This window comes from Phyllosticta capitalensis, assembly GCF_038381095.1.
Source record: "Phyllosticta capitalensis strain CBS 128856 chromosome Unknown BKA78scaffold_3, whole genome shotgun sequence".
Classification (NCBI taxonomy): Eukaryota; Fungi; Ascomycota; class Dothideomycetes; order Botryosphaeriales; family Phyllostictaceae; genus Phyllosticta; species Phyllosticta capitalensis.
This window is the reverse complement of record NW_027117441.1, coordinates 519,701-532,612: the sequence shown is the minus strand read 5'-3', so window position 1 is coordinate 532,612 and position 12,912 is coordinate 519,701. Positions and strand designations below refer to the sequence as shown.

Sequence of the window (12,912 nt, the reverse complement as noted above, 5' to 3'; positions counted from 1 at the left end):
CTTCTTTGACGTGTATGGCTGGTCGTCTTCACGAGCCTAGGGGTGCGCGCGGCGATCCCTGCAACTGTTTTCAGCGAACCTCGGCCGCGTCCGCAGAAATCGTCATAGCGCATTTATCCATTTCCTACTACCCTCCGCTGCTGATGCTTTTGCCTCGCGAACTCCAGCCTTTCTCGCCATGGCATCCAGAATAGCATCGTCGTCGCTGTTGCGCCGCTCCCTCGCGACAGACTCGCCCAATGCCCTCCGGCTAGCGACGAGATCGGCCGCAAAAAGATCAGCACCCGCGACTTGCTCGGCCGCAAGATGCCTCTTTGAGACTTACAGGCCCGCCCTCCGCATCGCTGGCCAGCGGAGAGCCTTCTCGAGCACCGCCCGCGCCAGACTCGCCGACGTCGACGACGATTTCGACCCCAGCACCATTGACCGCGAAAGCGACCAGGTCGATGTCTGCATTGTCGGCGGTGGCCCCGCCGGACTTTGCGCCGCCATTCGACTGAAGCAATTGGCCAACGAGGCTGGCAACGAGGACTTCCGAGTCCTTTTGCTCGAAAAGGCTGGCGAGATTGGAGACCACATGGTGTCTGGCAATGTCCTTCAACCGACCGCCCTCGACGAACTGCTGCCGGATTGGCTCTCTGAGGACAACCCGAACCGCTTCGAACATGCTACGCCTGCCAAGGACGAAAAGATGCGCTTCCTGACGGAAAAGTACAACATGTGGCTTCCGGTGCCCCCTCAGATGAACAATCACGGAAACTACATCATAAGCTTGAACCAGCTCGTCAAATGGCTAGGAGAGCGGGCCGAAGAGATTGGCGTGGAGATTTACCCCGGATTTTCTGCATCCGAGGTGCTCTACAATGCGGATGGATCGGTCAAGGGTGTAGCAACAAATGACCAGGGTGTTGGAAGAGATGGCAAACCCAAGGACTCGTTCGAGCGCGGAATGGAATTCCACGCAAGATGCACGCTCTTGGGTGAAGGCTGCCATGGCAGCTTGACCAAGCAGCTTATCAAGAAATTTGACCTGAGGCGAGATTCACAGCACCAGACGTACGGACTCGGCATCAAGGAAGTTTGGGAGATTCCGCCGGAGAAATTCCAAAAGGGCCTGGTCGCGCACTCTCTCGGATACCCGTTGCCATACGACACGTACGGTGGTGGATGGATGTACCATTTTGGAGACAATATGGTCAGCATCGGTCTCGTAGTAGGCCTGGACTACCCCAACCCGTGGTTATCTCCATACGGTGAATTCCAAAAGATGAAGGCGCACCCATTCTACCGTCAATACATTGAGGGTGGCAAGTGTATATCTTATGCCGCCCGAACCTTGAATGAGGGAGGATTCCAGTCGATCCCCAAGTGCGCTTTCCCCGGTGGTGCGCTCATCGGAGATACTGCTGGGTTCCTGAATCTGCCCAAGATCAAAGGCACCCACACGGCCATGAAGTCTGGAATGCTTGCCGCCGAAGCCGCTTACGATGCCCTCAGCACAAATTCCGACGAGGGGTCGATATTCCTTTACAATTACGAAGACAAGCTGCGCGATTCGACAATCTGGAGCGAACTGAAAGAAGTTCGCAACATGCGGCCGTCTTTCCACACACCTCTTGGTCTCTACGGCGGTGTCATGTACTCTGGTCTGGCAGCCTTTGTACTTCGTGGTAAGGAGCCATGGACATTTGCGCACGGAAAGCCGGATCACGCAGCCACCAAGACCGCCGATGAGTGCAAGAAGATTGAATACCCCAAGCCCGATGGAAAGGTCACTTTTGATATTTTGACCAGCGTGAGCCGGTCCGGCACCAACCACGAGGAGGACCAACCGGTCCACCTGCAGGTCAAGGACTGGGATGCGCACGCCCAAAAGGAGTGGCCCAAGTACAAGGGTGTTGAGAACAGGTTCTGTCCCGCTGGTGTGTACGAATATGTCGAAGACGACAGCAAGGAATTGGGCGTCAGGTTCCAAATCAACGCCCAGAAGTAAGTTGAACTCTGAGACATTCTCTTCGACATGCTAACATGATGCAGCTGCGTGCATTGCAAGACTTGCGATATAAAGGACCCAAGCCAGGACGTCAACTGGACTTGCCCCATGGGCGGCGAGGGTCCCAAGTACTACATGACCTGAGCTGCGCCCATACCGATCAGTATCGTCATTGGATAAAGACAATGCACACGCTTTGGAAGCAATCGACATGAGCTTGAACCTTCCGCTATCATCTGCACATAGCGCATAGTCGCCAATTGGCGCTTCCGCTTAGAGCGCACAAGCATCTAATATCCGCGCTGTTTATGCATAATAGAGCAGACGCAATCTTCTTCCTCGGTCTCCCTACGGGGCCTGCGAGGTTTGGTGTTCTTCCACACCCCACTCTTGATTTCACCTGTGGATTCCTTTCTCGCCCCGCAGATCTTTTTGTTCTCGGTACATAGATGTTTGCGTTTGGACAGGAGTTGAGACGGGAGGGACAAGTGGCCATGAGCGCAATGGGAGGAACCCATGATTTGGTGTACTTGAGTACCCAAATAAAAATTATCATTCAAGTTTTGCTATCAACGACACGATCGACATTCTCTCAGGAAGCGCTTCACCAGTTGGAGAACTGCAAAGTGCCCTTTTCCTTTCAATCTCCTTGATTGGAGCTCCATTGAGTCTACACAAATGAGCACCGCCATCTAGCAAAAGTACCCGAAACAAGTCTGCTGCAACCTGGGGACGCAATGCTGATCAACTTCTCTAAGGAACCTCTTTTCCATCCATTGCTGACTACGACTACCCCGCGTCCAGCTGCTCCCTGCAACAGCTCTCCACAACCCCGCCTCAACAGCAGCAACAGCTGTACCTTCCCCATACCTCCACATAATATTTGCAGCAAGTCCAGGGGCGTTCTCGGGTCGCGCAACGACCCGATGCGGCGCTCTGTATATATGAGCCAGTGATAAGCATGCCCCTTGCGAGGTACTGTGTCTCGAACTACACATACACGCATACCAACCTGAGCGACCCGAGCCACAGGGAGCATTCAAAAGCGCCGCCTTCTTCATCCACCAGATAGCTCATCAACCATTGAGATGCAAGGCACAAAGTTCCACCCGACAAGAGCGTCCCCGCATGCAGCTCTCTCTGGGATTTCCCCTGCTCGCCCCACAAACTGGAGAAGCACAGCTACCCATGCAGCTGGCTGTCTGACGACGTAATGCCTGCTCTTGCTCCCTTTCGACCGAGACGAAACGAGACGCATGTCAAGTATCTATTTCGTTGCATTGCATCTTGCTTTCTCTCTCCCGCTCTCAGCTACCTCTAACGTTCTTCTGTCGCGTCTCTGCACATGGGAAGCTGTTTGAGCATTCTTGTCATTGCTGCCAGCGAGAGAGACACTACTCGCCGTCAGTCGCAGTCGAGTCCGAAAGTCCGGCATTTCGAATTGAGGAGCGATCGAGTTTGTCGCAATGGCGACGACGGCAGGGAAAATGAAGGCTCTCGTGTATAATGGCGTGGGTAAGGTTGCGCTTGAGGAGCGGCCGCTGCCTACGATACAGAAGCCTGGCGATGCCGTCGTGAAGATGGTGTATTCGACCATGTATGTTGCTCGCCTTTTTATTAAAGTACGCCGCACGTGTATGGCGTGCATGGCCACTTCATGGGTGCTAGTAATCACTGCACAAGTCACTACCACCCCAAGCAAAAGACACCAACTAACCCCTGGTTTCCACAGCTGTGGCAGCGACCTCCACATCATCAAAGGCGACGTACCCACCGTCTCGCCAGGCCGCGTCCTCGGGCACGAGGGCGTCGGAATCGTCACATCGACGGGCGCCAGCGTCAGCAACTTCGCGGCGGGCGACCTCGTCCTCGTCGGCTGCATCACCGTCTGCAGCACCTGCGCCCACTGCCGCCGCGGCATGCACAGCAACTGCACCGGCGGCGGCGGCTGGGTCCTGGGCCACACGGTCGACGGCACGCAGGCGCAGTTTGTGCGCATCCCGCACGCCGACAACAGCCTCTACCGCGTTCCCGAGGCCGTGGGCAAGAAGGCCGACGATCTGAAGGCGCTGGTCATGGTTTCCGACGCCCTCCCCACCGGCCTGGAGTGCGGCGCGCAAAACGCCCGTCTGGCGCCGGGGAGCAGCGTCGTCATTGTCGGCGCGGGGCCCGTCGGGCTGGCCGCCCTCATCACCGCGCAGCTGTACAGTCCAGGCTTCGTCGTGGTGGTCGACCTGGACCAGGAGCGGCTTGACGTCGCGCGTGGCATGGGCGCGCAGTACACGGCGAAGCCGGACCAGGCGAAAGAGCTGGTGATGCGGTTGACCGAGGGCAGGGGCGCGGATGCCGTTATGGAGGTTGTGGGCGTGCCTCAGACGTTTGAGCTGTGCCAGGAACTGGTGGCGCCGGGGGGTGTGCTAGCGAATGTGGGTGTGCATGGCGAGAAGGTGGATTTGCATTTGGAGACGCTGTGGAGTAGGAATATTTGTGAGTGGTGCCGCTTGTTTCCCTTTTTCTTGGTTGTGTTGACTCAAGCCCCTGCGCGCGATTTTCGTGGTCTGTTGGGACCAAGACTGACGTCTTCCCCCCTGAAGCAATCACAACGCGGCTGGTCGACACCGTCACGACGCCCATGCTGCTGAAGCTCTTTGCCGCGAAGAAGCTCCCTGCTGAAAAGTTGATCACCCATGGTAAGTCGCTCAATCAAGCCAGATAGGTCGCCGTGCCAGCGGCTCACATGATGTGTAGGTTTCTCCTTCGCGGATATCTTGAACGCGTATTCAACTTTCCGCGCCGCCAGCACCACCAAGGCGCTCAAAGTCATCATCGATTTTGAACAAGATGTTCAAGGGGCCAGTGGGACTGGAGTTCGTCAGAATAAGCTGTAGGCTCCTGGTTCTCACTGAGCAAGAGCTGCGCGGTTCGGTGTATTTGGCAAACTGGGAAAGCGAAGGTATCTTGCCGGGCGCGAGGATTCGAGTCTAATTTGGAGCAGGAAAAGTTGCGAAATTGTTGATAATCTGAGCGCTTGCCCAAATTCTGCAGGGACCTATTTGATGTGTGAATCTTTTCGATGCATTGCTGGCGATGCAGTCTATGCCGATTCCCTCGTGTGTGGCATGAAGCTCTTAATACGATCGACAGGTTGCTGCTCTTCTAAGCCGCCGAAGATCAAGGCGAAAGTCCAAAAGAATGAAGCCACCTACTCTGAGCAAGCTCATTTCTGATTCTTCCCCTTGCCCTTTTTATCTTTCTTCTTTCCTTCTGAATTTAACAGACGCGAACTTGACGGATCAGCAGGTGGATGTCGTTGCAGACTCCTCGTGGCCACGATCACCGGGTCCTCCTTCTCAGCAGCGCCTTCAGCAGTAGCCGCCTCATCTTGTTCTCGCAGCCTCTTTCGCACTTCCATCAACGCTTTTCCGAGAAGGTTTTCCCCCCAACATTCACGGTCGGTGCGCTTTGCGTCTGCTGCGTCGAAGCCGATGCCCCATACACGGTCGAATCTCGATGCCTGGGGTTTTTGTTAGCTGGGCACTCCCCATCGCCCTCAAACTGCAGTATAGAATTTGAATAAGGCGAACAAAGTCATGCCGACTTTATGAACTTACCTCAACAAGCTCTCTGTCACCCGTTTCGAGCAGCTTTGCCTTCAGATCCGGTGCTTGGGAAAACTTGTGGAAGTTGCCCTGTACCGCAACGTCGTACTTGCGTTCATCCCACACCTTGACGTCAAAGCCGGCCACTTTGCGTCCGAGGGCCTTTTGTTTGCGGGGAGTCGGAGCGCGGAGTATCGCGCGGCGTGAGGGCTGTGCCGTATCGATGTCAGTCTAGTAACAAAAGAGGCATGAAGAGGAAAGATTCGAAGGTTGGGTAAACTAATGTACCTCATCATCAAACGTGACTGCTTTTTGTTCCATCATGTACATTTCGGCGCACTTGTATGGTGTGCCGTTGACAACAAATGTCTGTTCGTACCATTGCGATAGGAAGCCGTAGGGTTCCTCATACTCGCGGAAGAAGTAGAGCGTTCCGCCGTGTTGATCAGCCATGGTTCCCTTCTCTGGGAGGTTGTCTCTAGTTTGCAGTGATTTGATGGTCGAAATGGAATAGGGCTGGTGTTTACTCATGGGAGCAGAAAGAGCGATTCTGGGGTTTTCAAGACAAAATATGTATGGCGTTGGGGGATCAGGGATGAGGCTATGACTGTTCGACTGGTTCCAAGAAAGCAGGTTGAATGGTACTCTCACGGTGAGGACGGCGCTAACGGTAAGCCAAGGCGGTGTCCGGGTGTCCGAAGGTGGAAACCGTCAAACAAAAGTTCGAGAAAGAGTCCACGACTTCATATTTACGCAGCTGAATTCAAGATTCTTGATTGGTATCGAGGATTTCGGCGGGCCTGAAAAAGACGTCGCGGTAGTACTTGGCTTCGGCAATGCTCTCAAGAATATCTGACCGCGCCTCGTGCAGAGCACGCTTCTGGGGTGACGCTTTGATGACATCCACAGGAGCCCATCTCCTCGCGGCTTCCTTGAGAGCGCTGACATCCAGAATCCTATGGTGCAAGTGCTTGGTGACCTTTTTGTACGGCTCCTTTCTCAGAAATGCCCTGTCCGCATGCACCGTATTACCTGCCAATAAAGCCTTCTTTGGCGTTGGTGCAAATTGCTTGATGTATGCCAGTAGCTCCAGAGCGGCATCTTCGGCTGTAGTGGTGGAAGCTATCGTCGCAGCGGTGAGACCGGATTTCTCGTGTGTCTTGGTGCACCATGCGTCCATCTTGTCGAGGACCTCCTTCTCGTGGTGAATTATTGCCTCGAAACCCTTGTCGTCGAGCAGATTGAGATCGTAGTCGGTGACAAAGCAGGCGATGGACATGATTGTGTCATTGTCATAGTCAAGACCCGTCATCTAAATTTTCGTCAGCAGTTGTTGGAGCGATAAAGTGGACGTGGGCCTACCTCGCAGTCAATCCACACTAAAGGTTCTCGGGATACTTGCTCGGGCATGGTTGAGCAGTGGGTTCTGTAGAGATGCAGCTTCGAAGAGGCCAAAAATGAGCGTGTTGTGTGTGCTTTGAGTATTAGTTGAGGAAGGCGTAAAGTGCGCAGTAACATGTTGGGTCTGGTTGGACCGTCTCGCCATCCCTGCCACAATTAACGCGCTTCGGACTTGGCAAAACGCGCGACGCGCTCCCAACACGCACGACCGACTCTTCTCCCCATCCACACTCTACTTTTCCCCGCAACACACCAACACCGCCTTCTTCGCCCCTTTGACGACTCCAATCTTTCCGCATGATACCCTCACGAAAATAACATCTTTCGAATTGTCTTCCTTCTTCTCTGCGCACCATGTCGTCGGCCAACCGCGCAGCGCGTCTCGCCGAGCTAAGGGCCCTCCGAGCATCTGGCAAGACTCGGCTCGATACCTACAAAGTCGAGGAGGAAACATCGCTTTATGAAGAAGTCGACGAGGAAGGATACAAAAAGGTCGTGCGCAGCCGTCTCGACCAAGACGACTTTGTTGTCGATGACAATGGCGAGGGTTACGCGGACGACGGTAGGGAAGATTGGGACACGGAGCAACACCACCAATACGACAGTGAAAGTGATGGTGATCAGCCAGTGAGGGGTAAGGCAGGTCAGTATCACTTACACGCTGTCGAAACTCAGCAGACTGACCACCAGTAGCCAAGAGGAAGCGCGAGGAAGAGGAGAAGAAAAAGGAAAAGGTCAAAAATGGCATTAATAAATATTTCAGCGCGAACCCGGTCACGGCAGCTCCGAAGCAAAAGATTGTCAAGACTGCTGAAGACGAGGCTTTCATGGCCGACCTTCTCGGAGAAGTAGACACCAACGTTCCCAGCCGTCCCCGGATGAAGCCTGTGAAAAGCGAAGCTCGACGAAAAACCCGCGTTCTCTCCCCTCCAGTCGACAACAGACGCCCAAAGCCAAAACCCCGTCCCACAGAAGACCAGTCTGTAGTCGCCGACACGCCACCCGCTACAAATGTTTCGGACGACGAGTTTGGGGCCACGATCGAAGACGATGTTGCCATGAGCGACTTGCCGCTTCCCTCATCGCCAGTTACAAAAGCCATGGAACGGAAGTTCTCCAAGGTCAATGTCAAGGCCGAGGAAGAGGATGACGACGATCTCATGGAGGTTGAGCAGGCTGTCGGCCACGCAGCTGTAAACTCGGCTGGTATCAACATGGCGGGGAGCAGACCTGCACCAAAAATCAAGCAAAAAGAGGCGTACCCTACCCCAGACAGCTCATCTCCGAGCCGGCCACCCCCAGTGAATGGAATTGATGCATCGACCTGGAACAGCGTTACGAGCAAGCTCAATGTCTTGAGCAGCCCAGCACCAGAGAACACTCACAACGTGGGCAAGCTCAAACCTGAGCATGCGTTGGAGCAGGATGGAAGTCTGCGATTTTTCTGGATCGATTACACAGAAATCAACGGCAGCCTCTGTCTTTTTGGCAAAGTCAAGGACAAGACCACTGGCAGCTTTGTGAGTTGCTTTGTCAAAATCGACAACATTCTCCGAAAGCTCTTTTTCCTCCCTCGAGAGTACCGCCAGCGGAACGGAAAGGACACCGACGAGGAGGTGGGAATGCAAGACGTGTACGAGGAAGTCGATGCCTTGATGTCGAGGACTCGTGTGGGGATGCATAAAATCAAACCTTGCACGAGAAAATATGCGTTTGAGCTCCCCGACATTCCAAAGGAAGCCGAATATCTGAAGCTTCTATACCCGTACGACAAGCCGACGCTGCCTGCGCATACCACTGGTGAGACCTTTTCACATGTCTTCGGTACCAACACAGCCTTGTTCGAACAATTCGTACTTTGGAAGAACATTATGGGGCCGTGCTGGCTCAAGATTGAAGGCGCCGACTTCAATGCAGTAACCAACGCGTCCTGGTGCAAGCTCGAGGCCCAGGTTGAAAAGCCCAACAATATATCGCCTTTGGGCGAGACTGATAACCTGGAGGCTCCGCCGCTCACACTGATGAGCATCGCTCTGAGGACGACTTTCAACGCCAAGGACAACAAGCAGGAGATTCTCATTGCCAGCGCAAGAGTCTACGAAAACGTCTCCCTCACCGACACAACCCCACCGGAAAAGCTCCCCTGCAAAACCTTTACCGTGATGCGACCAAACGGCGAGTACCCCGCTGGATTCAAGCTCGAGGTCGAGAAATACCGCGGAACTGTCAAGATGGAGCGCAATGAGCATGGTCTCCTCAGCATGTTCATGGCCATCCTCGGCAAGAATGATCCAGATGTCTTGATGGGCCACAGGCTAGACGACGTGGACTACAGCATTCTTCTCAACCGTATGCGCGAAAAGAAGACCCCTGGATGGCATAGGATCGGACGTCTCAGGCGAAGCGACTGGCCCAAAAACGTTTCCAAGGTCGGCGGAAGCTTCTTTGCCGAGAGGCAGCTTGCAACTGGTCGTCTGCTTTGCGACTTGGCCAACGACCTTGGTAAATCACTCATGACCAAGTGTCAGTCGTGGAGCCTGAACGAAATGTGCGAGCTTGTCCTAAGCGACAGGCGTCAGGAACTCGACAATGAGGTTGCGCTGAACACTTGGGCAAGGACACGCGAAGGTCTCATGAACTACTTGAGACATTGCGAAGCCGATACTTTCTTCATTGCAGCCATTGCCCTCAAGGTCCAAATGCTGCCTCTCACCAAAGTCCTCACCAACTTGGCCGGTAATTCTTGGGGCCGCACGCTTAGTGGAACGAGGGCGGAACGGAACGAGTTCATTTTGCTCCACGAATTCCACAACAAGAAGTACATTTGCCCCGACAAGTATTACACTCAGGGCAAGCCCAAGCGTGGTGACGAGGCTGCAGAAGCAGAGGAGGGCGCCGACGCAAAGAAGAAGGACAAGTTCAAGGGTGGTCTTGTCTTTGAGCCCGAAAAGGGTCTCTACGACCGCTTCATCCTTGTGATGGACTTCAACTCCCTATACCCCAGTATCATTCAAGAGTTCAATATTTGCTTCACCACTGTGGAGCGATCAGAACTCTCCGAAGAGGACGAAAAGGTGCCAGAGGTGCCGTCTGCGTCGCAGGAACAAGGCATTTTGCCCAGGCTGATTGCGACCCTTGTCAATCGCAGAAGAGAAGTCAAGAAGCTCATGAAGAATCGCGACGCAACTACTGACCAGCTTGCAACATGGGATATCAAGCAAATGGCGCTCAAGCTGACTGCCAACTCGATGTATGGATGTCTTGGATACACAAAGTCTCGATTCTATGCCCGACCACTCGCTATGCTCACGACCTACAAGGGTCGTGAAATTCTCCGGCGCACCAAGGACATGGCAGAGACCAAGATGTTGCGCGTCATTTACGGTGACACGGACTCAGTCATGATCAACACCAACATGGACAATATTCAAGACGCCATCAAGTGTGGCAACGAGTTCAAGAGGGAAGTCAACGACAGCTACAAGCTGCTCGAGATTGACATTGACAACGTCTTCCGCCGCTTGCTTCTGCATGCAAAGAAGAAGTATGCTGCCATCAACATGATCGAGAAAGACGGCAAGTGGATGGAGAAGCTTGAAGTCAAGGGTCTAGACATGAGACGCAGGGAGTACTGTGCTCTTTCAAAGGAGACCTCATCACAACTCCTCAACTTCCTCCTCTCTGGAGAGGATCCGGAGGTTGTCGTCGAGAAGATCCACGAACATTTGCGGGGACTCGCCCAGAGAATGAGGGATTTCAAGATTCCCGTCCAAAAGTACACCATCTTCACGCAGCTTGGCAAGAATCCTCAGGAGTACCCGAATGGCAACAGCATGCCCTCAGTACAAGTAGCCCTTAAACTGCTGGCAAAGGGCAAGCAGGTGAGGGCCAAGGATGTCATGTCTTTTGTCATTACAGGAGACAGCGGTGGTTCTGCCGAGACGGCGGCGAAGAATGCCGTCACCTTGGACGAAATCCTGACGCCTGATTCGGGTCTCAAGCCTGGTAAGTCTTGCCTCTCAAATCCCATGGCCAGCAACTAACAGACACAGACATCGACTACTACCTTCACAAACAAATTCTCCCCCCTGTGGAGCGTCTTTGCGCTCCAGTCGCTGGCACCAACGTGACCCGCCTCGCAGAGTGCCTGGGCCTCGACACATCCAAGTACCGCGTCAGCACAGTCTCGTCATCCAACTCACTCGAAAACGAAATCCACCCACTCGAATCTCAAATCCCCGACGAAGTTCGCTTCAAAGACTCTCAGCCCATGATCGTTCGCTGCCCAAGCTGCAAGCATCAGTGCGCTTTCCGTGGCCTCGTCACCAACTCGGACATGGTAAACAACGACGGCATTCACTGCCGCAACGCATCTTGCGGCAAGAACATCAGCACGCTCAGCATCTCGTCGCAGCTGGAAGCGCAAATCCGCCAGCACACGGCGCGCTACTACGCTGGATGGCTGGTATGCGACGACCCGGCTTGCGGTGCGCGCACCCGCCAAATGAGCGTCTACGGCCACCGCTGCTTGGGTCCCTACGGGCGCGCTCTCGGCTGCAGCGGCAGGATGAGCTACGAATTCACCGAGAAGCAAATGTACAACCAGCTGCTGTACCTGTCGTCACTGTTTGACGTGGACAAGGCCAAGGCGGCGATCACGCGCGACAGGGGCATGGGCAAGGGCATCGACAAGGAGGTCGAGGAGAAGGTTGCTGTCCTGGCGGAGGTCAATCGGGACAGATTTGAGACGTGGAGGGGTGTCGTCAAGGGCTACTTGGACCGCAACGGCCGACAGTGGGTCCAGATGGACAGTCTGTTTGCTTTTGCGCTCAAAGCCATGCGGCCATAGGCTGCTAGATGACTCGCTCGCTGGTTGGCGGTTCGCTGTGGATGGTCGACGTTTTTGGTTGGTGCTACTTTTGTTTCGGCATTCTGTTCTGGGTATTGGCATACATACCTGTAGGTAGGTTGGGTAGAGGGAATGGCCGGCGTTTTTAGGCATTTCTTTACGGAGTTTTCCTGTAATACATGTATATCTTACTCCATGCCCTCAGTCCACATGTTCTGTGTCCACCACTGTCGTCTTGTGATGCCACGCCACATGGCACCTTTGCAAATCCAGCCATGCATGGGATGACTTGAGCAGCCATCCTCGTCATCGTCGACCTTCGCGGTCACACAACGCTGTGTCACATGTCTCCTTTACGAATCTTGTCGACGATGGGATAAGTACCACCTTCTAAAACATTCAACCAGAACAGAGGGAGGGCAGTGCGGAGGTATCTTTGACTGCCACTACAAAGTGTAGTGTAGTGTCGTGTCGTGTTCTATCTGTCAAGACAAAAGACAGGTCAAAGGTCGATTTATACCAAGTATTCGTGGTTGCATTTTCACATGGGATGGGAAGTGCCGTGGACATGCGGCTTCGTGATGTGACCATGTGGAAAGACACGTGCACAGGGAGGTATCGTGACTACGCGCACGGGAAGATGTCATGACCATGCTTATATGCATGGGGAGGTATCATGACCACGCGCACAGGGAGGTGTCATAATCAAATGCATGTGCATAGGGAGGTGTCATAATCATGTGCATGTGCATGGGGAGGTATCATGATCACGCGCACTATTGGGTGCCTGCTTTGGTGGTGTGTTTTCTGCCAGAGGAAGTTGATGTAGGAAAGCAAGATGAGATAGTGGTGATGATGCAGTTCTTTGTGTGCTTCTTGGGTGACTTTGGACGCTCAAACTACTAGAGAAAACGTGAAGCTTCTGCCTGCAGAGAGCAAAGCTGCCATTGAATGAAGATTATAATTACAAAAAGCACAGTCACTTTCAACAACTTGGGGCTGCGGCCGGGTTGAGTGACTTAGAGCCTCCTCGAGAATTCTAGGGCGTTGGTTGGTTGTATTACCTTCTA

General features: G+C 53.8%; 5 protein-coding genes across 5 annotated transcripts; 3 read left to right on the top strand and 2 right to left on the bottom strand.

Annotated features, from left to right (window-relative positions):
- Window positions 1-178: 178 nt before the first annotated feature.
- On the top strand, window positions 179-2,137 carry BKA78DRAFT_330301 (uncharacterized protein; the record flags this gene model as incomplete). The annotated part of the gene is made up of 2 exons (XM_066889761.1): window positions 179-1,989; window positions 2,038-2,137. 2 exons carry the CDS (start codon window positions 179-181, stop codon window positions 2,135-2,137), a joined length of 1,911 nt encoding a protein of 636 aa, XP_066747206.1.
- A 1,120-nt stretch (window positions 2,138-3,257) lies between these two features.
- BKA78DRAFT_93666 (alcohol dehydrogenase GroES domain-containing protein) lies at window positions 3,258-5,089 on the top strand. The gene is made up of 3 exons (XM_066894005.1): window positions 3,258-4,480; window positions 4,588-4,683; window positions 4,742-5,089. The coding sequence occupies exons 1-3, from the start codon at window positions 3,460-3,462 to the stop codon at window positions 4,879-4,881; spliced, it is 1,257 nt and encodes a 418-aa protein (XP_066746232.1). The 5' UTR covers window positions 3,258-3,459; the 3' UTR covers window positions 4,882-5,089.
- A 121-nt stretch (window positions 5,090-5,210) lies between these two features.
- Window positions 5,211-6,045, bottom strand: BKA78DRAFT_248003 (uncharacterized protein; the record flags this gene model as incomplete). The annotated part of the gene is made up of 3 exons (XM_066884343.1): window positions 5,211-5,507; window positions 5,605-5,802; window positions 5,881-6,045. The coding sequence occupies 3 exons, from the start codon at window positions 6,043-6,045 to the stop codon at window positions 5,211-5,213; spliced, it is 660 nt and encodes a 219-aa protein (XP_066746231.1).
- Window positions 6,046-6,239: 194 nt separating this feature from the next.
- BKA78DRAFT_93649 (ribonuclease H-like domain-containing protein) lies at window positions 6,240-7,085 on the bottom strand. Its single transcript, XM_066894004.1, has 2 exons — window positions 6,955-7,085; window positions 6,240-6,904 (listed from the first exon to the last, which is right to left on the bottom strand). The coding sequence occupies exons 1-2, from the start codon at window positions 7,000-7,002 to the stop codon at window positions 6,356-6,358; spliced, it is 597 nt and encodes a 198-aa protein (XP_066746230.1). The 5' UTR covers window positions 7,003-7,085; the 3' UTR covers window positions 6,240-6,355.
- Window positions 7,086-7,809: 724 nt separating this feature from the next.
- Window positions 7,810-12,042, top strand: BKA78DRAFT_308190 (uncharacterized protein). Its single transcript, XM_066887917.1, has 2 exons — window positions 7,810-10,998; window positions 11,046-12,042. Exons 1-2 carry the CDS (start codon window positions 7,821-7,823, stop codon window positions 11,840-11,842), a joined length of 3,975 nt encoding a protein of 1,324 aa, XP_066746229.1. The 5' UTR covers window positions 7,810-7,820; the 3' UTR covers window positions 11,843-12,042.
- The last annotated feature ends 870 nt before the right edge of the window (window positions 12,043-12,912 follow it).

What these genes read in the sequence shown, in the direction of transcription:
- BKA78DRAFT_93666 (XM_066894005.1), top strand. Translation starts at nt 3,460, where the DNA reads ATGGCGACGACGGCAGGGAAAATGAAGGCTCTCGTGTATAATGGCGTG. An exon ending in GCTGTGGAGTAGGAATATTT is followed by an intron (nt 4,481 to 4,587) that starts GTGAGTGGTGCC and finishes TCCCCCCTGAAG; the next exon opens with CAATCACAACGCGGCTGGTC. An exon ending in TGAAAAGTTGATCACCCATG is followed by an intron (nt 4,684 to 4,741) that starts GTAAGTCGCTCA and finishes CATGATGTGTAG; the next exon opens with GTTTCTCCTTCGCGGATATC.
- BKA78DRAFT_93649 (XM_066894004.1), bottom strand. Translation starts at nt 7,002, where the DNA reads ATGCCCGAGCAAGTATCCCGAGAACCTTTAGTGTGGATTGACTGCGAG. An exon ending in TAGTGTGGATTGACTGCGAG is followed by an intron (nt 6,905 to 6,954) that starts GTAGGCCCACGT and finishes ACGAAAATTTAG; the next exon opens with ATGACGGGTCTTGACTATGA.
- BKA78DRAFT_308190 (XM_066887917.1), top strand. Translation starts at nt 7,821, where the DNA reads ATGGCCGACCTTCTCGGAGAAGTAGACACCAACGTTCCCAGCCGTCCC. An exon ending in TGATTCGGGTCTCAAGCCTG is followed by an intron (nt 10,999 to 11,045) that starts GTAAGTCTTGCC and finishes TAACAGACACAG; the next exon opens with ACATCGACTACTACCTTCAC.